The 24,990-nt window shown below is 36.5% G+C and overlaps 4 protein-coding genes across 7 annotated transcripts; 2 read left to right on the top strand and 2 right to left on the bottom strand.

The window, feature by feature from the left end:
• Positions 1-311: 311 nt before the first annotated feature.
• Positions 312-4,309, bottom strand: LOC132114670 (carnitine O-palmitoyltransferase 2, mitochondrial). Its single transcript, XM_059522918.1, has 5 exons — positions 4,101-4,309; positions 3,122-3,202; positions 2,912-3,018; positions 1,519-2,823; positions 312-1,079 (listed from the first exon to the last, which is right to left on the bottom strand). The coding sequence occupies exons 1-5, from the start codon at positions 4,286-4,288 to the stop codon at positions 751-753; spliced, it is 2,010 nt and encodes a 669-aa protein (XP_059378901.1). The 5' UTR covers positions 4,289-4,309; the 3' UTR covers positions 312-750.
• A 949-nt stretch (positions 4,310-5,258) lies between these two features.
• On the top strand, positions 5,259-9,755 carry LOC132114669 (protein-serine O-palmitoleoyltransferase porcupine-like). 4 transcript variants are annotated; one of them, XM_059522913.1, is made up of 13 exons: positions 5,259-5,471; positions 5,643-5,686; positions 5,810-5,991; positions 6,086-6,216; positions 6,398-6,415; positions 6,778-6,792; positions 6,887-7,012; positions 7,208-7,308; positions 7,611-7,687; positions 7,772-7,835; positions 8,049-8,134; positions 8,340-8,450; positions 8,551-9,755. In XM_059522913.1, exons 1-13 carry the CDS (start codon positions 5,356-5,358, stop codon positions 8,650-8,652), a joined length of 1,173 nt encoding a protein of 390 aa, XP_059378896.1. In that variant the 5' UTR covers positions 5,259-5,355; the 3' UTR covers positions 8,653-9,755. The 4 variants fall into 4 exon arrangements, with proteins under 4 accessions (XP_059378896.1, XP_059378897.1, XP_059378900.1 ...); XM_059522917.1 differs by having other exon boundaries at positions 5,376-5,471; positions 5,818-5,991; XM_059522915.1 differs by having other exon boundaries at positions 5,385-5,471; positions 5,793-5,991.
• Positions 9,756-9,854: 99 nt separating this feature from the next.
• On the top strand, positions 9,855-13,956 carry LOC132114668 (SPRY domain-containing protein 4-like). The gene is made up of 2 exons (XM_059522912.1): positions 9,855-10,095; positions 13,135-13,956. Exons 1-2 carry the CDS (start codon positions 9,966-9,968, stop codon positions 13,671-13,673), a joined length of 669 nt encoding a protein of 222 aa, XP_059378895.1. The 5' UTR covers positions 9,855-9,965; the 3' UTR covers positions 13,674-13,956.
• Positions 13,957-15,591: 1,635 nt separating this feature from the next.
• LOC132114667 (glutaminase kidney isoform, mitochondrial-like) lies at positions 15,592-24,371 on the bottom strand. The gene is made up of 18 exons (XM_059522911.1): positions 23,977-24,371; positions 23,780-23,867; positions 22,613-22,734; positions 21,954-22,083; positions 21,783-21,862; positions 20,588-20,751; positions 20,091-20,149; positions 18,083-18,115; positions 17,931-17,989; positions 17,756-17,822; positions 17,626-17,676; positions 17,337-17,513; positions 17,010-17,141; positions 16,830-16,922; positions 16,639-16,700; positions 16,485-16,561; positions 16,039-16,102; positions 15,592-15,966 (listed from the first exon to the last, which is right to left on the bottom strand). The coding sequence occupies exons 1-18, from the start codon at positions 24,168-24,170 to the stop codon at positions 15,777-15,779; spliced, it is 1,842 nt and encodes a 613-aa protein (XP_059378894.1). The 5' UTR covers positions 24,171-24,371; the 3' UTR covers positions 15,592-15,776.
• Between the last annotated feature and the right edge of the window lie 619 nt (positions 24,372-24,990).

The following is a 24,990-nucleotide window of genomic DNA, read 5'->3' as shown; positions in this document are numbered from 1 at the left end:
ATATTATTTTAAATGTATTTAATATATTTTAAAACACAATTTATTCCTTTAATGGCACAATTAAATTTAAAGTCTTGCGTGTTAAATGAAGCATATCTTTTTCCAGGATTTTGTGATCAATATAAAGAAAAAAAAACGGCATTTACTTGAAATATATATATTTTTGGTAAAGATTCTTAAAAGTAACATCTTGTACTGTTAAATATTAAAATATATATACATTATTTCTATAATCTTACCCCAAACTTTTGAAAAGTTGTGTATGTGAACCTTATAAATGTACATATTTGGCTGAAAATATGAATTTTTTTTATTAATCTTGTTTCAAATATTTACAATCAGAGTATTCATAATCATCTATGTTGTTACATCTTATAAGGCACTGGACAGGTCTTTAAATTATATTAATTACACAAAGCTGCCCATTGAACTTGAGGGGAAATACACTGCAAATATTTCAAATACAATACATTTAAGGACATTAGCTTTTCACACAATTACCTATACCCCATTACAATGACTAATTTTGCTTCTGGATCAGTCATTTAAGCATGAGTTCAATATCAAGCAGTCACAGTTGTCTTTCCACACAGTGCAAAACATCAGTTCTACCATCAACTTTAAAAGATAATCGTGTCTTTAACTGTTATATTGAGTCCTTATCTAATAAAAGTAAAATATAAATGCTCTAAATTTAGACTACTCCACCCACTAAGTGCTTCAATTAACTTCAACACATTAAGTGCACTTTCAATGAATGGGGTTTCCATCAAGGACTGTAAAAATGTCTTCCAAAGACTTGTGAACACACTTAAGGAACTCATGAACATTTCTGGCAGGATAGCTGGACACGTTACACCCGATCCATTCATCGTGGACTCCATATCCCACTCCGAAACCATCAAGCACTACAGGAGCAAATCCGCCCAGACTGACCGCGGGGCTGGTGAGAGTACTGGTGGACAGAACGTTGTGGTTTATGGCGGCATATGCTGGATCCTGGTAGAAACTGGGCAGGGCCATTCCTTTTGAATTAGCCAGGTAGCGCATGGCAAAGAGATGGCGATCAAAGCCTTGACCTAGATCGAAAAAGATGATGATGAAATATATACGTTGAGAGTGGAAAAAAAGATCTAATTTGATACCCACCCTCCTCCCATGAGGATGGAAGGATGGTCATCATTTACTCACTCTCAAGTCATTCCAAACCTTTATGACTGCACATCCTTTTTTTCCATACAATGAAAATCAGTGGGGTCTACAGTAGTGCTGTTTTGGACCACATTAACTCATTATATGAAAAAAAAAAAACCTTTACAAATATCTTTTGTGAACCACAGAAGAAAGTCAGTCATATGGTTTGAAACAACGTGTCAATGAGTAAATAATGGCAATTTTTATTTTTAGGCAAATTTTAATAAAAAAATAAGTCTGGCTTAGATAAACATCAGTTTTGTCCTCCTAGAATCATAAGACAGCTCATAAATACAACTGACAGGTTGTCAGTGCTGCACTAACCCATTGCCGCCTCTTTAGTGAGTTGCCCGTGATATTTAGAGCATTCATTCAACAGGCCCTGTAACTGCCCTACAGTGTGCTGTCCGGGCTGCTCGACGAATGCCTTGGCACAGCGCTTTGTGTGGATGCTAGCGGGACGGATGGTTTCTGTGCGCCCATGTTTAAAGGCTGCGGTGCTACAGGACTCATATGTGGCGACCGTCTGACCGTACTGCCGTAAGAAGCCCATCTGGAAAGCCAACTGTGCGATGGCATCCGGGCTGAGCTTCTTCTTTTTAAGTTGCTCTTTTCCACCTTTCTTGAACTCCATGGCGTCAATGGTGAGCTTTGACACGGCGGCCTGGAAGTTCTCTTTTGCTTTTGTGATTCCAGCTTTTAACTCTTCATTGAGTTTAAACTCTATTCGGCGTACTGCAGAGGAAGAGTCCACCGCTGCAGCCTGGGATCCAGGCCCCACCAAAGGCTTCTCCGTGGTGTCCTTGAAGACCTCATTCTGGAAGCGGAGAATGGCCACGCCATCACCCCAAGAGTGCTCAAAATTAATGGCTGCCTGTCCGTCTTTAGCCAATATGATACTGAAGGACTTGTCATACCAGCGGTTGCAGCCGTCTCCGTGAAGCATGTTGTGGGAAATGTGAATATGGTCTCTCATCACCTCCTCATCCAGGCAGAGACAAAACAAAGCAGTGTCTACTAAATGTAGAGCTTCGCCATTTCCAGTATCCAGTATTTTCTGTCGTAACCCTGCCCAGGTGTCTCTATTCTCACTGGTTAGAACGCCCAAGGGGAACGCAGGAGCTTGTGTGGGATCTGTTAGGATGTATTTCAAGTGAGCTTGAACCTCAGCAGGCTTTATCAGGTTGCCGTCCTGATCCAGCACATCAAACACATATAGGTTGCCCCGCCTTATTATGAGCAGGTGGCGGCCCTTGTCGCCTGTGAGGAGCTCGTCGCACTTGTACTTGGGTATACGTGTGGAATTAAAGAGGCGGAAGTACTGTGACATATCCAGAGGATAGGCATTCACCATGTAGGCTCCAAACCATGAGATGGAGGGGGGCACCCATCGGATCAACCTCTTGAAACTGTCTGTGTCACTCTTGGCAGGGTTAAGGTGAAACACCTCTGGTTCGAGTAGACCTGCACGAAGGGTCTTCATGAACCGGATGGCTGAGCACACCATGTTGGTGGCTCGCACAAGCTGGTCGTTGTACTCGGGTTTGGGGTCAGGGTTAAAGGACATGAAGGGGTTAAAGTTGAGCACAATAGACTCCCGAGCTGACAAATACATGTCAAACCATGGAGCTGCAAGAAAAAAAAAGGCAGAAATGTATTCATGTTGTAACAATTAAAACAGTACTCAATTGTTATTATTTGTTACTACATCTCCCACCTGATATATAGCTGGTGTGCTTGTTCTTCTTGTCTAAGGCCACAATTTCTTCGTGTAACTGCTTACCTACAACACTCTGGAAATCCTGTGCTACTTTCTCTGTATTACTGATGGATTTCAGGGAAGCAGAAGTCAACAGAAAAATGTTAAAACATTAAAATTTCATCTGAATATGAAATGTAAAAAATGATATAGACACTTTTGGCTTGCCTGTACTGTTCATCGTTCAGCAGGGGTCTTTGAGCGGCCAGATACCTTCGTATTGTGTCTTCCAATTTTGGGACTGGTAATCTGTAAACAAGAAGTTAAATGTTTATATTTTGGGAAACATATCCATTAAAAGTGATTACATTAAAAGTATACAAATATCATATAATGATTTGTAACGTACACAATTATTTGAATATTTTGTTATGTTTCATTATTTTTTATAAATTTTATTGGGAGACATTTTACTTTGTATAATTATTTACTGCTCTTATTTAAATAGTGATTTTAAACATGTTTTGTGTATACACACTAGCATTCAAAGCTTGTGTATATATATATATATATACACGTTTTCACAAATATATTAAGCAGCACAACTGTTTTCAAAATTGATGATAGAACGAAATGATTCCTAAGCACCTCGTCAGCATATTAAGGTGATTTCTAAAGCATCATGTGACACTGAAGACTGGAGTAATGGCTGTTTTGGTTTCACCATATTATTATGTATAAAAAATTTAACTGTAAATATATTTCACAATATTACTGTTTTCTGAATTTCTGACATAGGCGACTTTTTTTCTAAAACATTTAAAATAGTTTTAGGTAGTAGTATATACAGCCTCACCATAAAAAGGCCAAGACGATGTGAGTACATTTTATTTTATTTCTTTATTTTGGTTCTACCTCTACAATTTACCACGGACCAGTACTGAGGGAACTAAAATTTAAGCAAGGGGGCATATTTACATGTAACACCATGTCCCCATCTCCTGCCCTTTGCAACCAAAACGTAGACTTTGCACTTTCACCTACATTCTCTATTATGACCTAAAACTTTCGTAGAATAAAAAATGTAATTAAAATAATAATCCTATTTCCAGTTAAAATAAAATTCAACATTAAAGATTAACTATCAAATCACGGCAAAATGAATTATATGTTGTGGTTCTTATGTGTGATTCTTTGTAATTCTTACCTTGGTAAACTCTTCTGGTAGTGCATTGTCGGGACTACACTTCTGTGTAAATACTCAATCCCAGCTCCATCCCTACTGCTGTATTTACGGTGGGTGCTCGTTAGAACTGACAGGGCAGGCTTATTCCTGAACAGTTTTAACTTGCTCAGTGCTGAATTATATTGCGTGGGGAGCAAACCTGCCATCATACAACTTGGAATGTAAGAAGTTATGAACCTGCTTATTTTTCTTAAAACTAAACAGTGAATGCAGTCATTCAGATCCTGTCGCAAAAGAAATAGCAACAAACGTAAAAAAGCGATTTTCAAGAAAATCCACAGCAAATATTTAAACTATATTAATATTTGATTCATTACTTCCGCCTCATCACCTATCACCTTTTTCAAAATAAAAGTCCAATCTATATAAACAGGCCATTTATATACAAAACACATGTAGGCTGATAAGTTGAGCATTTAATGATTCAGTTGCATTTGTCATTGTGTTAATTAAATTGAAACAACAAAACTAAACAACACAAAATTCATATTTTATATGTACATTTTATATGTACATTTAATTATATAAATTTATACAAATAATCTTAGTCTTATATTTCGAGTATTTATTACATTTTCATATTCAACATGCACCCAGGCTATCAAAGGGTGAGACCACAAGCTCCGCCTTTTTGTTCTGATCCTTTCATTTGATTGGTTCAGACACAAATGCGCAGGAAGATGATTGGTCATTGAATGTCTCTTTGGGATGCTGTAAATTCATGAACGACAGACAGCCTCGATGGGTATCATCCATCAGTTGCATAGCCAGCATCACCTGGCCCGACTGTGCTGGAAGCGCGACACAATTCTCCATATTTAGATTAGAACCTAGTCGAAAGTTATATAGCTTTATTTTATGATACAGTAGCTTTGTGTGAGGAACATCTTGCTTGACAGCTGCGATCACCATACACTTTCATTGTGTGATAAAACACTTTGGACATTCTGCTATAAATAACTTATTTTGTGCTGCATGGAAAGAAGAAAATGAAAAAGAAAAAAAAAACATGACTGTGAGAAAACTGATAGAATTGTCATATTTGTAAGAACTATTAATCCTACTAATAAAATATAAAAAAAAAGTAATTAAATTATCTTATGTTACATATTATATTTAAGCTGTATTTCCTCTCTCAGGTCTGCCCTCTTTCCTGAAACACCTGAGTACAGTAGCAGGTGGTTTTTATAGTCTTTACCTGTTCTTCGAGCTGCACATGGTTTGGGTGGTGCTTCTCAGCCTCCTCTGCTACCTCATCCTCTTCCTGTGTCGCCACTCGAGCAGCCGTGGACCCTTCCTGTCCATCACAATCCTTATCTACCTCCTTCTGGGGTATACAGATACATCCTCTCTGTTTCTTCATTTCTGTTTAATACAGGATGTACAGTAGTCAATTTGAGTACAATGGGTATATATACACACATATACAGTGTACTTTTTGATAGTATGCAGGACGTGGTGAGTCAGAGATTCGGTGTTATGATTCTGTTCTTTCTGTTTCAGAGAGTTGCACATGATGGATACAACAACCTGGCATAAAATGAGAGGTCAGTCTTTGATTGTTTGTTTTATTACATGACATCAGTGACCATTAGACCAGGACTGTATGTTTGTTTCTTATACTACATTGTGAGTAAATTTAAAAAGAAGTAGTTGTTGTGGTCATGTAGGTTCCCAGATGGTAGTGGCCATGAAGGCGGTTTCTCTTGCCTTTGACTTGGACAAAGGCATAGTGGAGAATTTTCCCTCTCCAGTGGAGTTTATGGGCTACATTTACTTTGTGGGGACAGTCATCTTTGGGCCTTGGATCAGCTTTAATAGCTACATAGATGCGGTAGAGAGTCAAAAACTTGTGAGTCTCAAATTGACCGACTTTCGTTCTAATCTAGCATTAGGTTCTATATGATGTATCTATATTACATTATCTACATGATCTTTTTTCATAGAGCGTCTCCTGGTTTTTGAAGTCAGTCTTCAGCTGTGTGAAGAGCCAGCTCTGTCTGGTAATTTCCAATTGTATTGCACCCTATCTCTTTCCCTATTTCATCCCGGTCTTTGGAGACAAGCTGCTCCGCAAGTGAGTATAAGTTTAAGTTGAGTAAAATTATGTCATTTTTCAGTGAGCAATGAGGTGTAAAGTATGGACTGATTCTTCTATACTTCTAATATCAAATCTGTTAATGTTAATTGTTGTGTTGCTGTCTATGACTTAGTTTTTTTTTATATTTGACTTTTCCGTTTTTATATTCTTTCCTCAGTAAGAAGCGAAAGATGAGGTATTGTCCTATTTATATTATTCATACATTTATACATTTCAATCATGTAGAATAAAGACTCATTTTCATACAAATTCATACAAACATAAAACAATTTTATTTTCAGTGTCACATGATCTTTCAGAAATCATTCCGATATGCTGATTTGGTATTCAAGAAACATTTGTTGTTGTTGTTATCAATGTTAAAAACACTTGGCTTCTTATACGTCTGCTAAACTTACTTTATTTTTAAAACAATGAATACTGCTAGATTTGAGAATTCTGTAGAAACTGACGTTTATTTTGATCTGCTTCTGTCCGTTTATAAAATACATTTTGGATTGAGTTTAATAATGCTTTTCATTTTGTATTTCAATGCAGGGGCTCTATTAAAAGGTAGGCAATGCACAAGTCTTTAAACAGTTTTAATGTCTCTTCGTATCTATCTCTGATCTGTGTTTACCTTCAGTTTTGTGATTCTCCTCATCAGGTGGCTACAGGCGTATGAGAACACCCTGTCCTTCCATTTCAGTAATTACTTTGTGAGTTACCTTGGTGAGATGACCACCACACTGGCAGGTGCAGGCTTCACAGAGGAAAAGGACAATCTTAAGTGGTTTGTATTAACTATACAGATTCACATACTATAAGCATCAGAAATTAAATAAAGGACATATCTGTAGCAAAAATGACAGTGAACGTGACAAACATGCCCTAATTACAAATGGCTGGCAAACCCAGAATTGATCAATCCTTCATGACCATCCATCATTTCTTTCCTCAGTTTTTAATGCAATTTCTGTTTTTTCAGGGACTTGACAATCGCTAAGCCTCTAAACGTGGAGTTTCCCAGGTCTATGGTTGAAGTGGTCACTTCCTGGAACCTGCCCATGTCCCGCTGGCTCAACACCTGTACGTGTTTTTTTTTATTAATTAACTAATTATGTATGCATTTCTTAATTTATTTTTATTATTTAACTTCTTTGTACTTTACTCAAGTATGCTTTTGTATAGGTTTTAATATACTGTTCTAATGCACATACATGCTTATTGGTTTTAATTAACTCTGAAATAAATTAAATATGTAATATGTATTTTACCTCTTAAAAGACTTGAATGACATCATTTTATTTAGAGCAGGCTTTTGTGTCTTTTCTTTTACCTCCATGTAAATGGGTAAGCCACATTTCTCCTTGTTTTTTTTTTTTTTTTAGATGTGTTTAGGAAGGCTCTCATCTATGGGAGCTTCACAGCCATTATCTTGACATACACAGCGAGTGCCCTGCTACATGTGAGTGCATTTTGGCTCAGTTCATTTGAATTGATTGCATTCTTTCTCAGGTGTAAGTACAATATTGTATTTATGTGCCTACAGGGTCTAAGCTTCCACTTCGGGGCAGTATTATTTACACTAGGGTTCATAACATATATTGAACACGGTGAGTATCAGTTCAGGTGTATTTGTTTAGGCATAAACATGTATTATTTCTGAATTCACTGTGTTTTCAGTTTTCACATTATCTAATACTTCTGTCATATGTTTTAATCAGTTCAAATGCATTATGTTTAGCAGTTCTGCTGACAAACACATCTTTTCAAAGTATTGATCTCAGTTGTGTGTTTAATGGTCTGTGCCTTTATCTGTGTTTTAGTGCTTAGGAAAAGATTGTCAGTCATTTTAAATGCATGTGTCCTATCCAAGAGATGCCCATCAGACTGCAAACACCGACATAAAAAGGTGTTGTATATGTCATTATGGCTATAGAACCACGTGTGCTTGTGAATATCTTAAAAAAATGAAAAAAGTCAAAATAAATTATTAAGCCTTTACTAAAATAGATTTTATTTTGCCATTTTTTTTTAACCATTTTATCTTAATATTCAAAAGATACAAAATCTTCAAATATGTAAAAAAAAAAATTTACCTCTTTTTTTTCCTCTAGGAATTTTGGGTATATTTAATTAATGGGGCCTTTAGCATGTTAGCAGTACTACATTTAACATACCTGGGCTCAATTTTTGGCTCCAGCACAGATGACACGGATTCTGATGAGGTACAACTTACTTCTCCTGAAATGTTATGACCCCTGCCTTCTGCGCAAGTTATTTTTAATGATTTGTTACATGACATAAATGATTTTCTTTTGTTCACAGGACAGCATGGCCAGCCACACCATTGAGAAATGGACACAGCTGAGCTGGACAAGCCATTGGTTGACCTTTGGCCTTTGGGTCCTGTATCGCCTTATTCTTTGAATACTGATAACAACATAGACAAGGAGAGATTATGAGAGAATAGCAATAACTGTGATTGTATATTTTTGATATGGCTTTCCTGTAGAGGAATTATGGCCGTTTATGGCATCACTGTGATCTCTGGATGAACGTGACTGCAGATCAGAGTCCTCAAATCCAGGAAAAAGTGATGTACAGGTAATATTGATCCACTCCGCCAAAGCATGATTAAAAAAGTACCAGGATATTCTAAAGTTTTCTAAACTACCTTGAATACAAAGAAGCATCAAGACGTTTTTAAAAACCACAGCAATCCTCAAGTGTGAAAATTTACTTATAGCCATTGCTAATGAATTGATCAAGATTTTGATAAGACATCATGTAGTTGTAGCTTGTTTTGTTTGATGGTTTCAGATGATTACTTTTTAGGTTGAAAAGAAGATAAATATTCTTAATGCTTGTTACAGAAGCTCTAAAGTAAAAAAGCACAAATCAAGTTTGGTTTGGTGCATTTGTGCTGGTTTGTTTTTTTCCGGCCCACAAATGGAGTAATGACTTTGTTCATTACAGTTGTCATGTGTGACAAACATGCCATAAAACTTATTTTATAGTCATAAGTTCATCCTCATAGGCCTCTGAATGAACATATGACATAGTTCACATTCTCACTTTTGTATGAATTGTTGTATGAAGTGGTGACTGCAAGTCTCTAGGAGACTTTGAAACCCTTTGAGACACTCAAATGAGAAGTATTGGTAGTATTTGCTAGTTTCTTATATTAGATTTTTTTATGTATTAACAGAAACAAGAAATGGGAAAAGGATAAATTTACAGATAGTGTGTATTTGTTTTCAGTGTGTTTATTTTAATCTTTTTTATTTTATTACTGCTATTTGGTAGTAAACAGTATTTATCATCATCATCATCACATTGAATTAGATGGATTGTTTTTTAGTGCCAAACAGAACAACAATCAATCATCAACAGCTGATTAATTTCAGGTATGTTTTTATATTACTTTTAAATGGATTTATTTTGTTTAGACATTCAACACACAACACATTTTCCCCTGAATCACCCTGCTGTTAATCCATCCCTATACTTTTATTATCCTAGTGGATATTAAATAAAGAGTTCAAATTATACGGATGATTTTGACTGCATTTTGTATGTCTTACTGCCAAACTCTTGATAATAAAACATTTTTTCATATACACAGCTGTCATGTATGTGCGTAGCGCTGTGTTTTTTACAGTAGAGGGCAGCAGTGCGCAAGCATTTAGACAGCGCAACCCTGCGACAGAAACCGAAGCAAAACCCACAAGTTGGACAACATGGCGATGTTCTCGTGCATGTCTCTTCTTTGCCGTTTGACAGGCAGATCTTTAGGGTCCGTACTCGGTCACGGCCGCGGAAAAACTCTCACTGCTCGGAGATGGTATATTAGTGCCAGTGCAGGAAACAGTGAGTAAACGCATGCTCTCCACGCACCTCAATGTTGACTCCAGTCAAACCGGGAGGTCAGAGGAATTGAAATAATATTTCAAGCTATAATTTCACGCCAAACATCTCCTTTTTTATCAAAGGGTTAGTTCACCCAATAATCAAAATTATGTAATTAATAATTCACCCTCATGTCGTTCCAAACCAGTGAGACCGCCATTTATCTTCGGAGCACAGTTTAAGATATTTTAGATTTAGTCCGAAAGCTCTCAGTCCCTCCATTGAAACTGTGTGTGAACGAGTCAATGTTTTGTTCATTATCTGGCTCACCTCTGTGTTCATCTTCAGTTCTGTCTTCACAGCAGTTCAGTCAGTGTACTGTTTGAGTGCATGCATTACTCCGGGATATTGGTTTGTTTGAACTCGGAGGTAGTGTCAGCCACAATAAAAAAGTTAACAGCTTAAGTCATTTGTGGATTAATGCTTATTGGAGACGCGAACCGTTTAAAACGATTCAGTTCGATTTGGTGAACTGTTTCAAAAAGATCCGGTTACATCGAATGATTCGTTTGCAAACCGGATATCACAAACTGCTTTGTTTTGAACTCTCTCACAACAGACACAGAAGAGAAGACAATGCTGAATAAAGTCGTAGTTTTTGCAATTTTTGGACCAAAATGTATTTTCTATGCTTCAAAAAATTCTAACTGACCCTCTGATGTCACATGGACTACTTTGATGATGTTTTTCTTACCTTTCTGGAAATGGACAGTAGACCGTACACACTAGTGATGCGTGGGTCGGCTTTTTTTCCAACCCGCGGGTCCCGCTTTTCTGAAATTATTTGGCCCGCCCCAGCCCGCCCAGCAAATAAAGTAAGATTTCTTTACCCGCACCGGGGTCCGGGGACATCACGAAAGTTACGTTGCTACTTAGACATTCGTATTGTTACCTTATCAAAGAACCCAATAAAATATCAAAATATTGCAAATATTTAATATAGGCTATAAGGAATTGTACTAGTGATGTTTCGTTCTTGAACTAATATTTTAGGTGAACGAATCATTCTCGTTCATGTAATCCACTGACTCATGTTTCTCATTCCCTGAAGTTCCTCCCTCCACAGCAGCGTGCGAGCTCGGCGCTATTTGCAGCGCATGCGCAGCTCTTGAACAGCTCTGTGAACTGTTTCATCCTAGCCCCTTTCACACTGCCATTCCGGCAAATACATGGTTAAAGTGTTCCGGCAATTGTTCCCTGGTCACTGGATTTAGCACTTTCACACTGCCAGTGATTACCCGGCATATGTGCGTGCGTTCACACACAACCCGTAAAGGTCCCGTAACAACACGTGACATCAGTGTGTGACGTGAAATGTACGAGTCGAAAACGTTAGGCACGTTATACTTTCACTGAAGCTGGTGAACGATCTCGGCGTCAGCGCGGAAAGTGAGGAACTAACTGATCTCTGCTTCATTACAGTTTGCACATATTTTTTTCGGCGCGAACGTTGATCTTCCTTCAAAACAGCAGGTAAAGAGTCGCGCGGTAACGCGCGTCATCACTTCGACACGGCATTAGATCTGGCTTTTGTTCACACAGCGCTCGTCCCGGGATGAACCCGGCAATGTTACTAGGTCCCCGACCCGGGTTCAATGCCGGAATCAACCCCGGGGCGTGTTTGCTTTCAAACAGAAGGTGACCCGGCAATGTTCCGGCAATATGCCGGGTCCGATGTGCAATGTGAAAGGGGCTCCTGTCAAAGAGTTACTTAAGATGTGACGGAGCATGTGATTTGTTGAATGTAGTGAACAAATACGATATTCCCGTTTGTGAATGAGTTGAATGAACTGATACATAGCTCGTTCGTGAATGAAATGAATGAGTATACCGGGTCAGTGAGCCAAGCATGTAAATCTCGATCAACAATCAGCAGATACAAAGCGCAGTTATATTTACCATACAGAACATAACTCCACCTTTAATCCACGATTTATTAATGTGAATATATTATATATGAACAGTCTGACCAAACAATTAAAATGTTTAATTATGCAAGATAACCTTGTGCTTTGTTCATCTGAACAACTTATTTAGACTATTTATTTAATGCGAACATGCACACACTTTAATAAAGCCAAATCAGTTTTTGTCACAAGTAAATACGTTCGTCTACTTAAGCCATAACACATAAGACACTCTTTTTCGCCACCTGCTGTGGCGTATTTGTGTATAATATGAAGAAATGGTCACTGAACAAATCAGTGAAAGAATCTGAACGAATCATTTTGTTGAACGAACTGAAAATCAACGAATCTCTTGAAATAATTACAATTTCCACCACTAAATTCCACGCACCATAAATTGATTTTTTACATTTTTCTTAACCCGCCCCAACCCGACCCGCTGGTTATGAGAAGACCCGCGCATCACTAGTACACACAGTTTCAATGGAGGGACTGAGAGCTCTCGGACTAAATCTAAAATATCTTAAACTGTGTTACGAAGATAAACGGAGGTCTCATTGGTTTGGAACGACTTGAGGGTGAGTTATTAATTACATAATTTTGATTATTGGGTGAACAAACCCTTTAATTCTCACCTGATGTTGCACGGAAGCTCAGTAATGTAACATGCAGAACACAAGATATATAAAATCTGTTGTAGATAGCATTTAATAGGACATTGTTATCATGTAACATTATGTTCTCTCACATCAATACTTCTTTTATCCGTTCCCATATTACAGTTCTTCTTGATGCCAGCAAAATATCACATACAGCTATTGCTATTACTAATTGTGGCAGGGATTATTAATTAATATGGTATCTTCTTCATGCAATTACATGCTTTCAGAGTATCTCAATTTTTTTTCTAACTTTTACAAAAAAAACAAAAACAAAAAAAAGCACTACTGTAGCTTAGAGGTGTTGCACTTTGGTACTAGGTAACAACCTAACCATAAAGCTGATCTCCGATTCAGAGCAGCGGAAGTCCCCAAGTCCCCAACCATCCTTATTCATTCATTCATTAATTCATTTGTTTATTTATTTATAACAGATCTGCAGTTTAAGCTTGATGAGCAGACCGCTCACAGCTGCCTGGAGCTTTTTAAGAAGGACACGGGTGTGATTTATCAAATGCTTGGTGTGGACCCCACTCTCGTGCAGGACACCCCTCTCCGATTCCAGGACTGGGCTGTGGTTCTCGCTGACACCCAGATTGACTCTGGACGGCACTACTGGGAGGTCACGGTGAAAAAGTCCCATGAATTCCGGGTGGGTGTGGCCGAGGTGATGACATCACGTGATGAATGCGTGGGCACCAATTCCAGTTCCTGGGTGTTTGCGTGTGTCCAGGGGAAATGGTTTGCTATGACCACTGGCAAGCAGGTCCCGGTGCCATTGGTGGGGAATCCCGATCGGGTCGGGCTCTTGCTGGACTACGAGGCTGGACAGCTCAGTCTGGTGGACATCCAGAAAGCTGAAGTGCTGTACACAATAAAAACACAGTTCTGCTCGCCCATCTGTCCTGCGTTTGCACTCTGGGATGGGGAGATACTCACACACTCAGGACTGGAGATCCCACCAGGGCTTTAGTGACTCTTGTTCATTCACACATGGATGCTACATGCCTCTTAATTGATAGAGAAGGAGATGTAGGGGCTGACTGTGGAAGTCAGTGGGAACATAGATGTTTTTTTACTGCCATTAAACCAGATTTGAGCAAGATTTGTCTGTTCAGCTGGTGAATACATCCTCACAGTCTACTATTTGTGATATGCAGATGAACTAATAAATCCATATATGCACATATAAACACTTGATATGCTTAAAAGTCATTTCTCATTTTGCATCAGTTTTTCACTAAAAAGACATTCTTCACCAGTGATTTTATTTATTTACAGTTTATACATCCATTTTTTTCATGCCTCATTTCATGTAATTCTGTCCACCTTACACTTTTTCACTTTCATATGGAACAAATACACTCCTTTAACTATCTGAACTTTTATTTTAATTTTATTTTTTTTCAAAACTTTCAATTTTGTGTCCACCAATAAAGTGAGTCCACGTACCAAGTTTTAAATACATTAATTTCTGGCAAAATACACACAAGATGCTTCACAAGCGGGTACAGTTAAAGCTTTTGTGCCCTACATTAAAATAATGTCTTTTAAATTATACAATACCATACAAAAAAAAGCCTATTAACAATATTAGGAAATTCAAACATCTTAAAAATAGTACAAATATACAAATACTTGCTCATAATGTTTAGCTGAAGATTATTAGTAATCTAAATGACATGGAAAGCTTTGTCATAGGGACAACTGGGCCAAAGTTCACATTATGAAGAATACTGGTTTGCTACACTTTCTTGAGGTAATATGACCATGACATTACCAGTATGGTTTCCTCATAAATAAACTACTTTTTAATGTGCATGCATGCTTTTCTTAAAAAATAGCCTGCTTAATTTACATTAGTAGTGTACTTCGTAAACTAGGCAGAGTCACAAAATCTTCCTATGAAAGAAGTCAAGAAAGTTTTTAAGATAAATTCCAAAAGATTTAGATTATTTTTGAGTAATTATATTTACATTTTTTGCAATTTTTGAATTTGAGTTCTCAAACATTTTCTTAGGAACATCTTCAAGGACAGCATTTCTTAAAATGTCAGGCTTTTATGTTTTATAATTGTATACTACTGTAGTTTGCTTGTGATTGCCTTGTATAAAATAACAATTTCAATGATATATCTTTTTTTTATGGTATATCTTAATATGCATTTATCCATCTATTAACATTTTAGATAGAAAGCCATTCACAATCATTTTTTAAATAAAAGCAATTATGTAAATGTAATCTTATAACAATTTAAAATAACTGTTTTGTATTTGAATATACCGTATTTTTCGGACTATAAGTCGCACCTAATTATAAGTCGCATCAGTCCAAAAAGACGTCACGATGAGGATAAAAACATATAAGTCGCACTGGACTATAAGTCGCTTTTATTTAGAACCAGGACCAGCCAAACTATGAAAAAAAGTGCGACTTATAGTCCGGAAAATACGGTATTTTATATTGCAAAAAGCTACATTTTAAAAATGCTTATTTTTTTAAACATCCCCAAAAATTAATTAAACATCTCATCTTTAGGGGTTTAAGAATTTAAACAACATTCTTAAGAATTTGAATACTTACATTTAGTCTTAAGAATGCTTAAGATTCTCTTTTCTTAAGATTGTTCTGAAGTATTTTGGGAATACAGAATACAGTCAGTAACTAAGAAGAAAATGGCAGTTAAGAAAGAATTTTAATCTGAAGAAAGTTTTGTGAATCTGGCATCTAGTTATGAAGGTTACTGGCTAAGTTAAGTGCTTTATGTAAAAATACTTATGCAGTGATAAATGTGAAGGGAAAGGAAGCTTCTGCATTTCTAAATTGGTCCAATCACAAACCAAACTATCCTTGAGGAGCTGTACCAGAAATGACCTGTACACTTGATCTTAAACCATCAACAGAAGCTAGCTGAGGTCTACATACAGCAGAGCTTTGGTTTGAAGCACTATCTCTGTAACACCTGCGCGCACCTGCTCAGCATGTCCTTACACAGGCTTTGTCATAAATCTCACACCCACATGCTCCCCTGAAGTCATGAGAGACTGAAGTTTGGGATGTTCATGGTAGTTCTTGCTCATAATAGACCCTCCAGAGTCTCCATGCTCTTCAGTTCGTCTGCGTCCATGGTGGAATCGGGACACGTGTCTGCGCTGAGCTCCTCTGGCATCAGTGTGTGTGTATAAATGCTCTGGTACTCTTGTAGTACCTTGACCACGGCGTTGTGCCCAAACTGCATAGCGTCATCAAGAGGTGTGTTCCCCCATCTGAAGAACAGATGCTTTTTAATAAAGGAAACAAAAACAGAAAAAGTGCAACAGAGGGGAGTTCTGCCGTACCTGTCCTTTGCATTGGGGTTGACTTTGCAGGTATGTGTTAAAAACTTGACTGTATCCAAATGCCCTGAAATCAGAATTTTAGAGACCTATTAATAAATGACTTGTTAATTTCAATATATATAACAATTTAAAATGGCAGTTTTGTATTTTAATAAATTTTAAAATGTATTTTATTCCTCTGATGGCAAAGCTACATTTTGAAAAGCCATTACTCCAGTCTTCAGTGTCGCATTATCCTTCAGAAATCATTCTAATTTTATTTAAAAAAAAAAAACTGGAAACTGGAAATAATTTTTTCAGGATTCTTCGGTGAATGAAAAAGTCAAAAGTCATCACTTTTGATCGATTTAATACATCCTCACTAAATAAAAGTATTCATTTCTGACCCTAAACATTTAAACGGTAGCGTAAATACACCAAAAACCAAAACCAAATGGCCTTATTACCTTCTGCTGAGGCCACATGTAGGGCAGTACGGGTGTCATAGTCAGTCAACCCCATGTTAACCGCAGAGAGAGCGATTCTATGAAACAAATGAATATCTTCTCGTGAAAATGTTTGAATGTATTTTTTTTTCAATAAAAGAAAGAAAATGTTTACCTCCTGAGAGCTGAAACATCACCAGTGTAAGCAGCAAACATCAGGTCCACCACAGACTTGTTCTGTAATATAAATATAATGATTGATCACAACTCTGAGCTAGCTCTTATCTTTCAGTTTTTGTCTTTCATCTTTCTCTTATTTTTTTCAGTTTCATTGTGTGAAATGGAAAATGTGGTCAAGGGTCTCACCCTCTCGTGGCCTGTCTGTCTGCGAGGGTCTAACTTCTTCGTAAAGTGTCTCAGGTTGTCATAGTTGTGGAAGTTAAAGAGGGACACTAGCTCCTAAAGGAGAAACAAATTCAGTTAATGGCCCTGGAGAAAAATAAAGAAATAGAAAGAGACACAAAAGCGAAGATCACGAAAAAGTACCTGGCAGAAGTGGATGCCTCGAATGCTATTGCCAACACGGTCAAGAGCTGGAGACCAGCACATAACCCCCATGATATTAGGAACCACGAGCAGCACGGCACCAGACACCCCAGATTTAGCAGGCAAACCCACCTGAGGAAGAAAAACACAAACAATAACACTGATTATATTTAAGTAATTAGCTGAGAATGAAAGAAAATGACTGAAATAGTTTCATCTAGCTGTAAAGTCCTCTTTTTCTGTGTACTTTACCACACTGAGGAATTCAGCAAGCAATTAGCTTGCTGTATATGTGTGTGTGTGTGTGTGTGTGTGTGTGAGACTCACGTGAAAGGCAAACTGGCCGGAGAAGTCGTACATGCCACAGGAGTGCATGAGACTGAGAGTGTTCCGGACGGCCTCGGCACTGAGCACACGCTCGCCTGTGATTGGACAGATGCCTCCATTAGCCAATGTGGCTGCCATGACGCTTCCAGACTCACATGTCACCTCAATAGAACACAGCTAGAAATGAAATAAAGTCATTAAAGAGAAACATTTTTGTGATTTAGTATGAGCAATAATAGCAAGTACCGTTATTAAAGACAATTATGTGTCAGAATGCCACCTGATTTACCTGAAAGTAGAAGTCAAGGGCTGCTATCATGTCAACTCCAATGGGAAAACACTACAGGAAAAAAAAGAAGAGTAGCAGGTGAGATAGCAATAAAAATCCTTTCAATATGCTTATGAAAAAAGACACTCACTTTTTTCTCTTTGAGATAATAGCCAATTGCATAGTTCCTGTCACCAGTCTCTTTCTCTGACTGGAAACTTTAAATATTTAAATATCGGTACATATATTAGTATGCAACAAATTGCAGGTTCAGCTCTTAAAGAGTGTAATTTGATATAAATAATGAGGTTATATTTAAAACTCACGTTGCATTACTGAACGCAACATATTCTCTGCCAGCCATTCTCTTCAGATAATCCATCATCTGCCCCACAAACAGAAAATCACTATTTATAACAAGCGAGACAATGACAAACACCTGAGATAGTTCACATGGTGGAGATGTTGCATTACTCACAAAGTCAAACTTCTCTGCCTTGTTGGAACCAGGCTGTAATAGAGACAAAGAAGGAGAAAGTGCGAGAAGCAGCAATACCATTCTGAAAAACACTTTAAAGTACACTTTACCATAGTTTTAAAAATGAACAGCATGTAATGTTTTCAGACACCTAATTGCTGATTTTAAATGATTGCTGAATGGTAAATTAAATTATTTTTAAATGTAATTTGTAATTTCAATATAGTGCATTTAAAATATATCCACTTCAAATAGAATATCTAATCAAGTAAAAATATGAAAATAATTTTACATCTTTAAAGTACCAAAATAGATTATTTAAACATGATTCCAAATGTACTTTAAAGTGTAAAGTTTAATTCAGCATTATTACAAAGTGCACATTTTAAGTATACTTAACTGTGCACAGAAACTAACCTGGAAGGCTGATTCATATGAAAGGCTAATTCACTGGTTTATGAGTAAATTAAGGTCTGTGTTTAAAATGACTTAAAAGGACTTTCAAATATTGTTTAACAATATAAATTCCACACAGTTATACATCAGATGTGAATTTTGAAACTGGTCTGTGCTTTAAGTTTCTAACATGTTATATCATTGTGGTATATGTAGTCTGTCTTTAGTGGCCTTATTCATATAAAACCAAAATTTCAAAAACCCATTAGAAATTTCTGATGGCTAATTCACGGCTAATGCTAATATTTTTTAAGACAACAAACTGAACAGCTCTAAAGACAGTCAAAAAGATTCAGAAGGAAAGAGTCAGATCTTAAACACATTGAACATTCACAACATTCCCACTTGTAATTTTTCACATTTAGTCAAATGTACTAAAAATGAACTCCATATAAATAAAATAAGTTATTTTGGCAAGCAAAAACATCTAACAGTGGATCCAGTGAGTGACACAGTTTACTTTGGAACTGATCCAAAGATAATTACAGTTCAGTATTCAGACACATGGTGGCAGTGTGCACAAACGTTTGCAGTAATGGACAGCACAGAAAAGAGTGGTATGATATGAAATCTAAACTGTCTTATCCTATAAAAATCCATAGAAATCTATAAAAGGTTGTGAGTTTGCTGAATATATATTATGCATGTAAAACTGTAAATAGCATCTTAAATGAGAATAGATCTTATTGTCAAAGAAAAGATTTTGCAAATGTGGACATGATCATGATCAGTCATAATTTTCATTGCACAGCTGCAGTAAACATGCAGTTAAATGACAGAACTCAAAGGGCGGATATAAAGCCAAATGATTCAACATGAACGGCTGGTCCCTAAATGGTACTGGGGACAAAGTTCCCCACATATTGAGTTTCATATGTCCTAAGGTTTGATGTTAAGGTGTGGACGATGTCCAAAGTGAGTTCCATGTGTAAAGGTCAGTGCTATGAGATCACAGCTGTGAGATGTCTTCATCTTAAAAAGTACTCCTGTGTGTGCTCAGTGATATTGTGTAACATAGTTCAAGACATAGGTCAAACTAGAAACATGGAGAAAAAAGTGGTCCCTTAACTATGCATGCAGTTCGGTATTGTTTTTTTTCATATCAGTTAATTTAAACCACTGAAAACTTGTAATCTTCCTTTGCAGTCTTTTAAACACGCTGAAAGGCATATTTCTCAGCACATCTTCTGATTGGCTGGTAAACCACACCTCTTGACCACTAGCTGCTCTTATTTTGCCATTTCTAAAAGGACAACCCACTCCCCATTACACACAAACACACACCTTATCAGCTATTTAAAACCAGGTCAAGTTGACAGAAATATTATTTTGTCCAATTAAAAGCACTTTGTCTGTCATAGCAATAATTTCTGATATCAATAACATCCAACACAGCAATGCTGTTAAATACAAAGTAACTATTCAAGGCTTGTGTTTGTGTAAAGGCCATGACAAATATATATATATATATATATATATATATATATATATATATATATATATATATATATATATTCAATAAAATAAACCTTAAACTTAAATTAAAAAGTACCTTTAGGAGAGAGCTGATTACAATGGCTCCTGCATTTACCATGGGATTGTGGGGCTTATCTGGGAAACAAACAAAAAAGTTTACAAATGGTAACAAAATTCAGTGTCAAAGAGGCATCATGCTGACGGATATGCTTCCGTATCAGATTCAGTACAAACTGCAGATGCAATGTTCCTCAGAGGTGAGGAAATCGATTGATAAGTTTCATACTGAAAGGACATCTGACAACTGACAACTGTTTTACAGCTTCCTCTTATACCCGGACATCATGTTGCAATAAAATGCTATAAGCCTGTGATGTCGCTAATTTTGAGTCAATGCCATTGGTTTGAACCTCTGCAGTTTTGTCCAGGGCAAATAAGAGAATGATTATAAAACATAAGTATACTGACATATATATGTGTCGTTTTAAGTATCCAAATACTATTCAAGACCACTTATTTCTATTGTAGCCAGCATCTAAAATAGAAATAAAACAGAATGTGATGGATTCTCACCCTCTTCATCTAAATAGAGTTTGTTGAATTTGAGGCCACTGGGTTCTTTCCCCACATATCTGTGCACTTGTTCAGTGCCAGCCTCGTGCACAGCCAGCGCATACTCCAGAGGCTTCACACATGACTGCAGACAGAATGGTGTATTGGTGTCTCCTATAGCATGCCTGTGTAAAGGGAAATATAACAAATGTAACATACAATGAGGGAAATGAGAGAGAAAAGCAAAAGAAAAACTAAATTATCATTCAGGGTCCAGGAAAATCAGAAAGCATTACATTCAAGTGAAATTTGGGTTAGGCAGGTTAATAAAACAATCATCTGAACAAAATAATTTATATAATATGATAATATGATAAATTTGATGTAAATGATATATCCATGATTTAAAGCCTGTCAAAGAATCGAATTCATTACAACACTTAAAAAAAAATGTTGTTGAGACTGAAAGACAAACATAACAATAAAATAACTATAATTATTAAATATTAATAATATTTATTTAAATATAATATATACATTATGAGAAACATATTGTCAAATATTGTTTTAATACATTATCATTCAAAGGTTTGTGGTTGGTAAAATTTTGAAAGATTTGTTAAAGAAATCTCTCGATCAAAAATACAGTAAACTGTAATATTGTGAAACATCATTACAATTTTAAATAACTGTATTTTTTTTTTTTAAATTTAATATATTTTAAAATGCAATTTATTACTGTGATGGAAAAGCCGAGATTTTAAAAAGCCATTCCCCCAGTTTTCAGTGTCACATGATGCTTCAGAAATCATTTTTATATGCTCATCTGGTGCTTAAGTAAAGAAAAAAAAAGTATTATTACCAACTTTAAATATGGTTGTGCTGCTTAATATTTTTGTGGAATTTTCATATTCTCATAATGATAAAAAAATAAATAAAACACAAACAGACATTTTTGTATCATTAAATATTACATGTATATTACATATAAATATATTATATATATTTCACTGTCACTTTAATCAATTTAATGCATCCTCGATGAACATTAATATTATTTAAACAAAAAAAACCTAAATGACCCCAACATTTTCAACTGTAATGTTTTTATGTTCATTTATTTTTTTTATGTACAGGTGGACCAAAAAGTTTATTCTGGACCCTTCTCTCATCACAATGATGTGAGTAAAGACAGTCTAAAGAAAGTATATTTTACCTTTGACCATCCACTGTGCACAGAGAAACTCCCCACAGGTCCGGACTGAACTTAGCTAACTGTGGGATGTAGTTTGCTACCTGCGCAAACACACACATAGACATAGAGGTGTTGACAAATGTGTCTGTAATTGTGCTTTAGAAACCGTGATAAGGAAAATCGATGTCTTACTTTCCCTCCTTTCTGAGCCTGTGCGTTATAATACAGATGGTTTATGAGAGACGTAAATGCTTCAAATTCTGGAATGATAAACTTCCTTTGGAAAGCTTGAGTCAGGAGGACTATGTTACTGCCAACACATCTAGAAACAGAAACACACATATGCCCATGTGACACAACTGTGACTTAACAGCCACCTGTGATCTGTAACAAGTTGTGCATGACCGAACATGATATTTGATCCATGTTTATTAACACCGACAGAGCTGATTTAAAAGCCATTTAAGTGGTGCCTCACACAATTAACAAACACATTATCGCTGCTTAACATTACTAAACTCCAGCCACACATGCTCCAGCAGAACGCATGTACACAAACATACAACTCAACAGGTGGCTTGTTGTATTTACCTCTGTTGGAGAACAGAAAGTCAGGTCAAGAATTTGTAAGTGATGATATGCGTGTATGTGTGAAAGATGAACTGACTGCTTGTATTTCCAGTCTTCCAAGAACAATGAGATATAATTTATCTGTAAGGGGCATGAGTATGTGTGTATATCATAACAGCTGCAGGTCATAAACAATAAGTGATGCCACAGCATATCACAAAAATCTCACACAAACACATACTCTCTCTAGCTTTGAATTGCTAAGTCAGTTTCACACTTACTGTCTGAACAGCTCCTGGTCCATCATTGCTGTTCCAACAGACTCCTGGACAGCTTGGTTGATCTGCCGCATGCAGTCTTTCAAACGGGGGTCAGAGGTCAGCAAGCCTGTGCTCCTGAGTGCCTAAGAAATACAAGAGCACATATTTCAATACTGGAACAATTAAATTATTAATTGTTAAATTGTTCAGTGGACAACTATTATTTGAACATTTTTGCACAAATTTAGGGATGAACTGAGTGATCATGTGACACTGTAAACTGGAGTCTCAATTGCTGAAAAATTCAGCTTTGCTTTCACATAAACAAATTACATTCTAAAATATATTAAAATAGAAAACTTGTTTTAAATTGTAAAAATATTTCATAACATAAGAGACTTCTTTCAAATACATAAAAAAAGAAAAATCCTGCTGAAACTAAACTTTTGGACGGTAGTGTACTTGCAAGTGTAACAGGATATTATTAAACAGGATAAGACAAGTTTTTTTTTAATAACATTGATTAATTGTTCACGAAAAGACTAGGAAAATATATTAAATCAGTAAATATATATATTTTTTATTTTATGTTTACTTCATCATAAACAGAAACTAAACATACTTAATAGAACTGTAATATACACTTGTAAGGTATAGTAAAATAAAAAAATGAAGAATTATGGCCTGTGCCTTATATATTTACAATAATTGTAACATATGAATTTCTTTAATCAAAGGCTAGAAATATCAAGTTTTTATGGTACAGTGCAACAGTGTTTACACAAGTCAAATGAAAGAGTTAACCATCAATCATTTGGTAGGAACAATGTTTTCCTTGGTCAGTGATATATAGCATTTGAGCTGTTAAATTGCAACTATGGTGGAGATGACCATCATATACAGACAAAACAACCCCATGCACATAAATTATAGCAACACACCTCTTAACACTTTAATGAGTGTTTATTTCTGGGTGGCATGTGTACTGAAGCACGCACACACACATGCACACAGAATTAATTTTATGTATTCCTCCCTGTAATATAAACTCATAATTTACTAAATGAAAAGCATGTGGGTACCTGATGTTTACAGCATGTATTTTATTCCCTTTCCCTCTGAAAAAGAGTCACTACAGTACATGCTGACCAAATCACACACATGCACAATGTAATCAGTGCAACTCACAGCCAGGAATCGTCCCACTGAGATTTTCTCTTCTCCATGAGTGATAGTGTAGAACAACATGTCCTCCAACCCATAAACCTTCTTCTTACTGTCCAAAACACAAAACAATACAGAAAGCGATGTATATTTTTTTATAATGCCTTTATATTATCTCTATGGCAAAAGAGCCAGCAGGTAACGCCTCTCTGAGGATTTACCTGTACGTCGCGGCGTCCGTCTCTGTGATCACGTGCTGATGGCGTGGATGCTGTCTTGGAGATGCGCTCGTGTGCAACAGCCAAGCAGGTGAGTGTTCTCTGTCCAAATTTCCCGCAACTCTCTCCCATTTTCTAGTGTTCCTAATGAGCAGAATGCCAGTTCTGGACGCCCGTAGTGTTTTAACACAATGCATAATCAATCCAGAAAGTTTGTACTTCTAAAACAGCGACCTTTAAGAGCTCTAACACAGTCTGAATAAACAGCGCGTGTCTTCTGCTTATAAATTCCTTCCTAGTGGTTCAGATTGCCTGATCGTCCCACGAGGCACAGGAGTGACTTCTGTTGACAAATTTAGCCGGTAACCGAGGAATCATAGGCAGGTGAGGACAAGATAATAGGGGCGTGGCGGTGGGAGAAAAAATGAGATGGGTCATTGGTGGATCCCAGAACAGACGAATATGTAAATTATGTCAATAGTGGAAACTATCTATGTATGCAACTTAGGGCAGACTTACTGAGCCTGGGCATTTTGCTGCTTAAAATATTTGACACAAAATCAGAGATAAACATTAACGTTACCAGAAATAAATTGTGACCAACATTTAGGCCTACTTTTGAACTTGAAGGGTAAAAGAATTAAAGGTAAAAGAAAAGGCAGATATATCATAATACGTATATTATGTAAAACTTACCATGCAAATGAAATGTAAAAATTCTCTAAATTACTTATGATAATTCACAAACTAAATAGCGGCGATTGGCCAATCAGAACTCGGTACTGTAACAAGCTGCTCACAAGCGGAAGCAAGTTTTCGTCATTGTTCGCGCAGAATGGTTCAAGTGCAACTTTTGAAGTTCTTTAAAAAGAAGACAACAGATTTTTCATTGATTACAATGTAAAGAAATTCCCCGACATTATGTTAATGTGGTGTATGTGTGACGGATTGAAAGACGATAGTAGAGCTGACATATCTTTGCAAAAAACAAACAAAAACATGTCTTGAGAGTCCAAA

The sequence above is a fragment of the Carassius carassius genome, chromosome 34 (assembly GCF_963082965.1).
Source record: "Carassius carassius chromosome 34, fCarCar2.1, whole genome shotgun sequence".
In the NCBI taxonomy this organism is placed as follows: Eukaryota; Metazoa; Chordata; class Actinopteri; order Cypriniformes; family Cyprinidae; genus Carassius; species Carassius carassius.
This window is presented reverse-complemented; position numbering and strand designations above follow the sequence as displayed.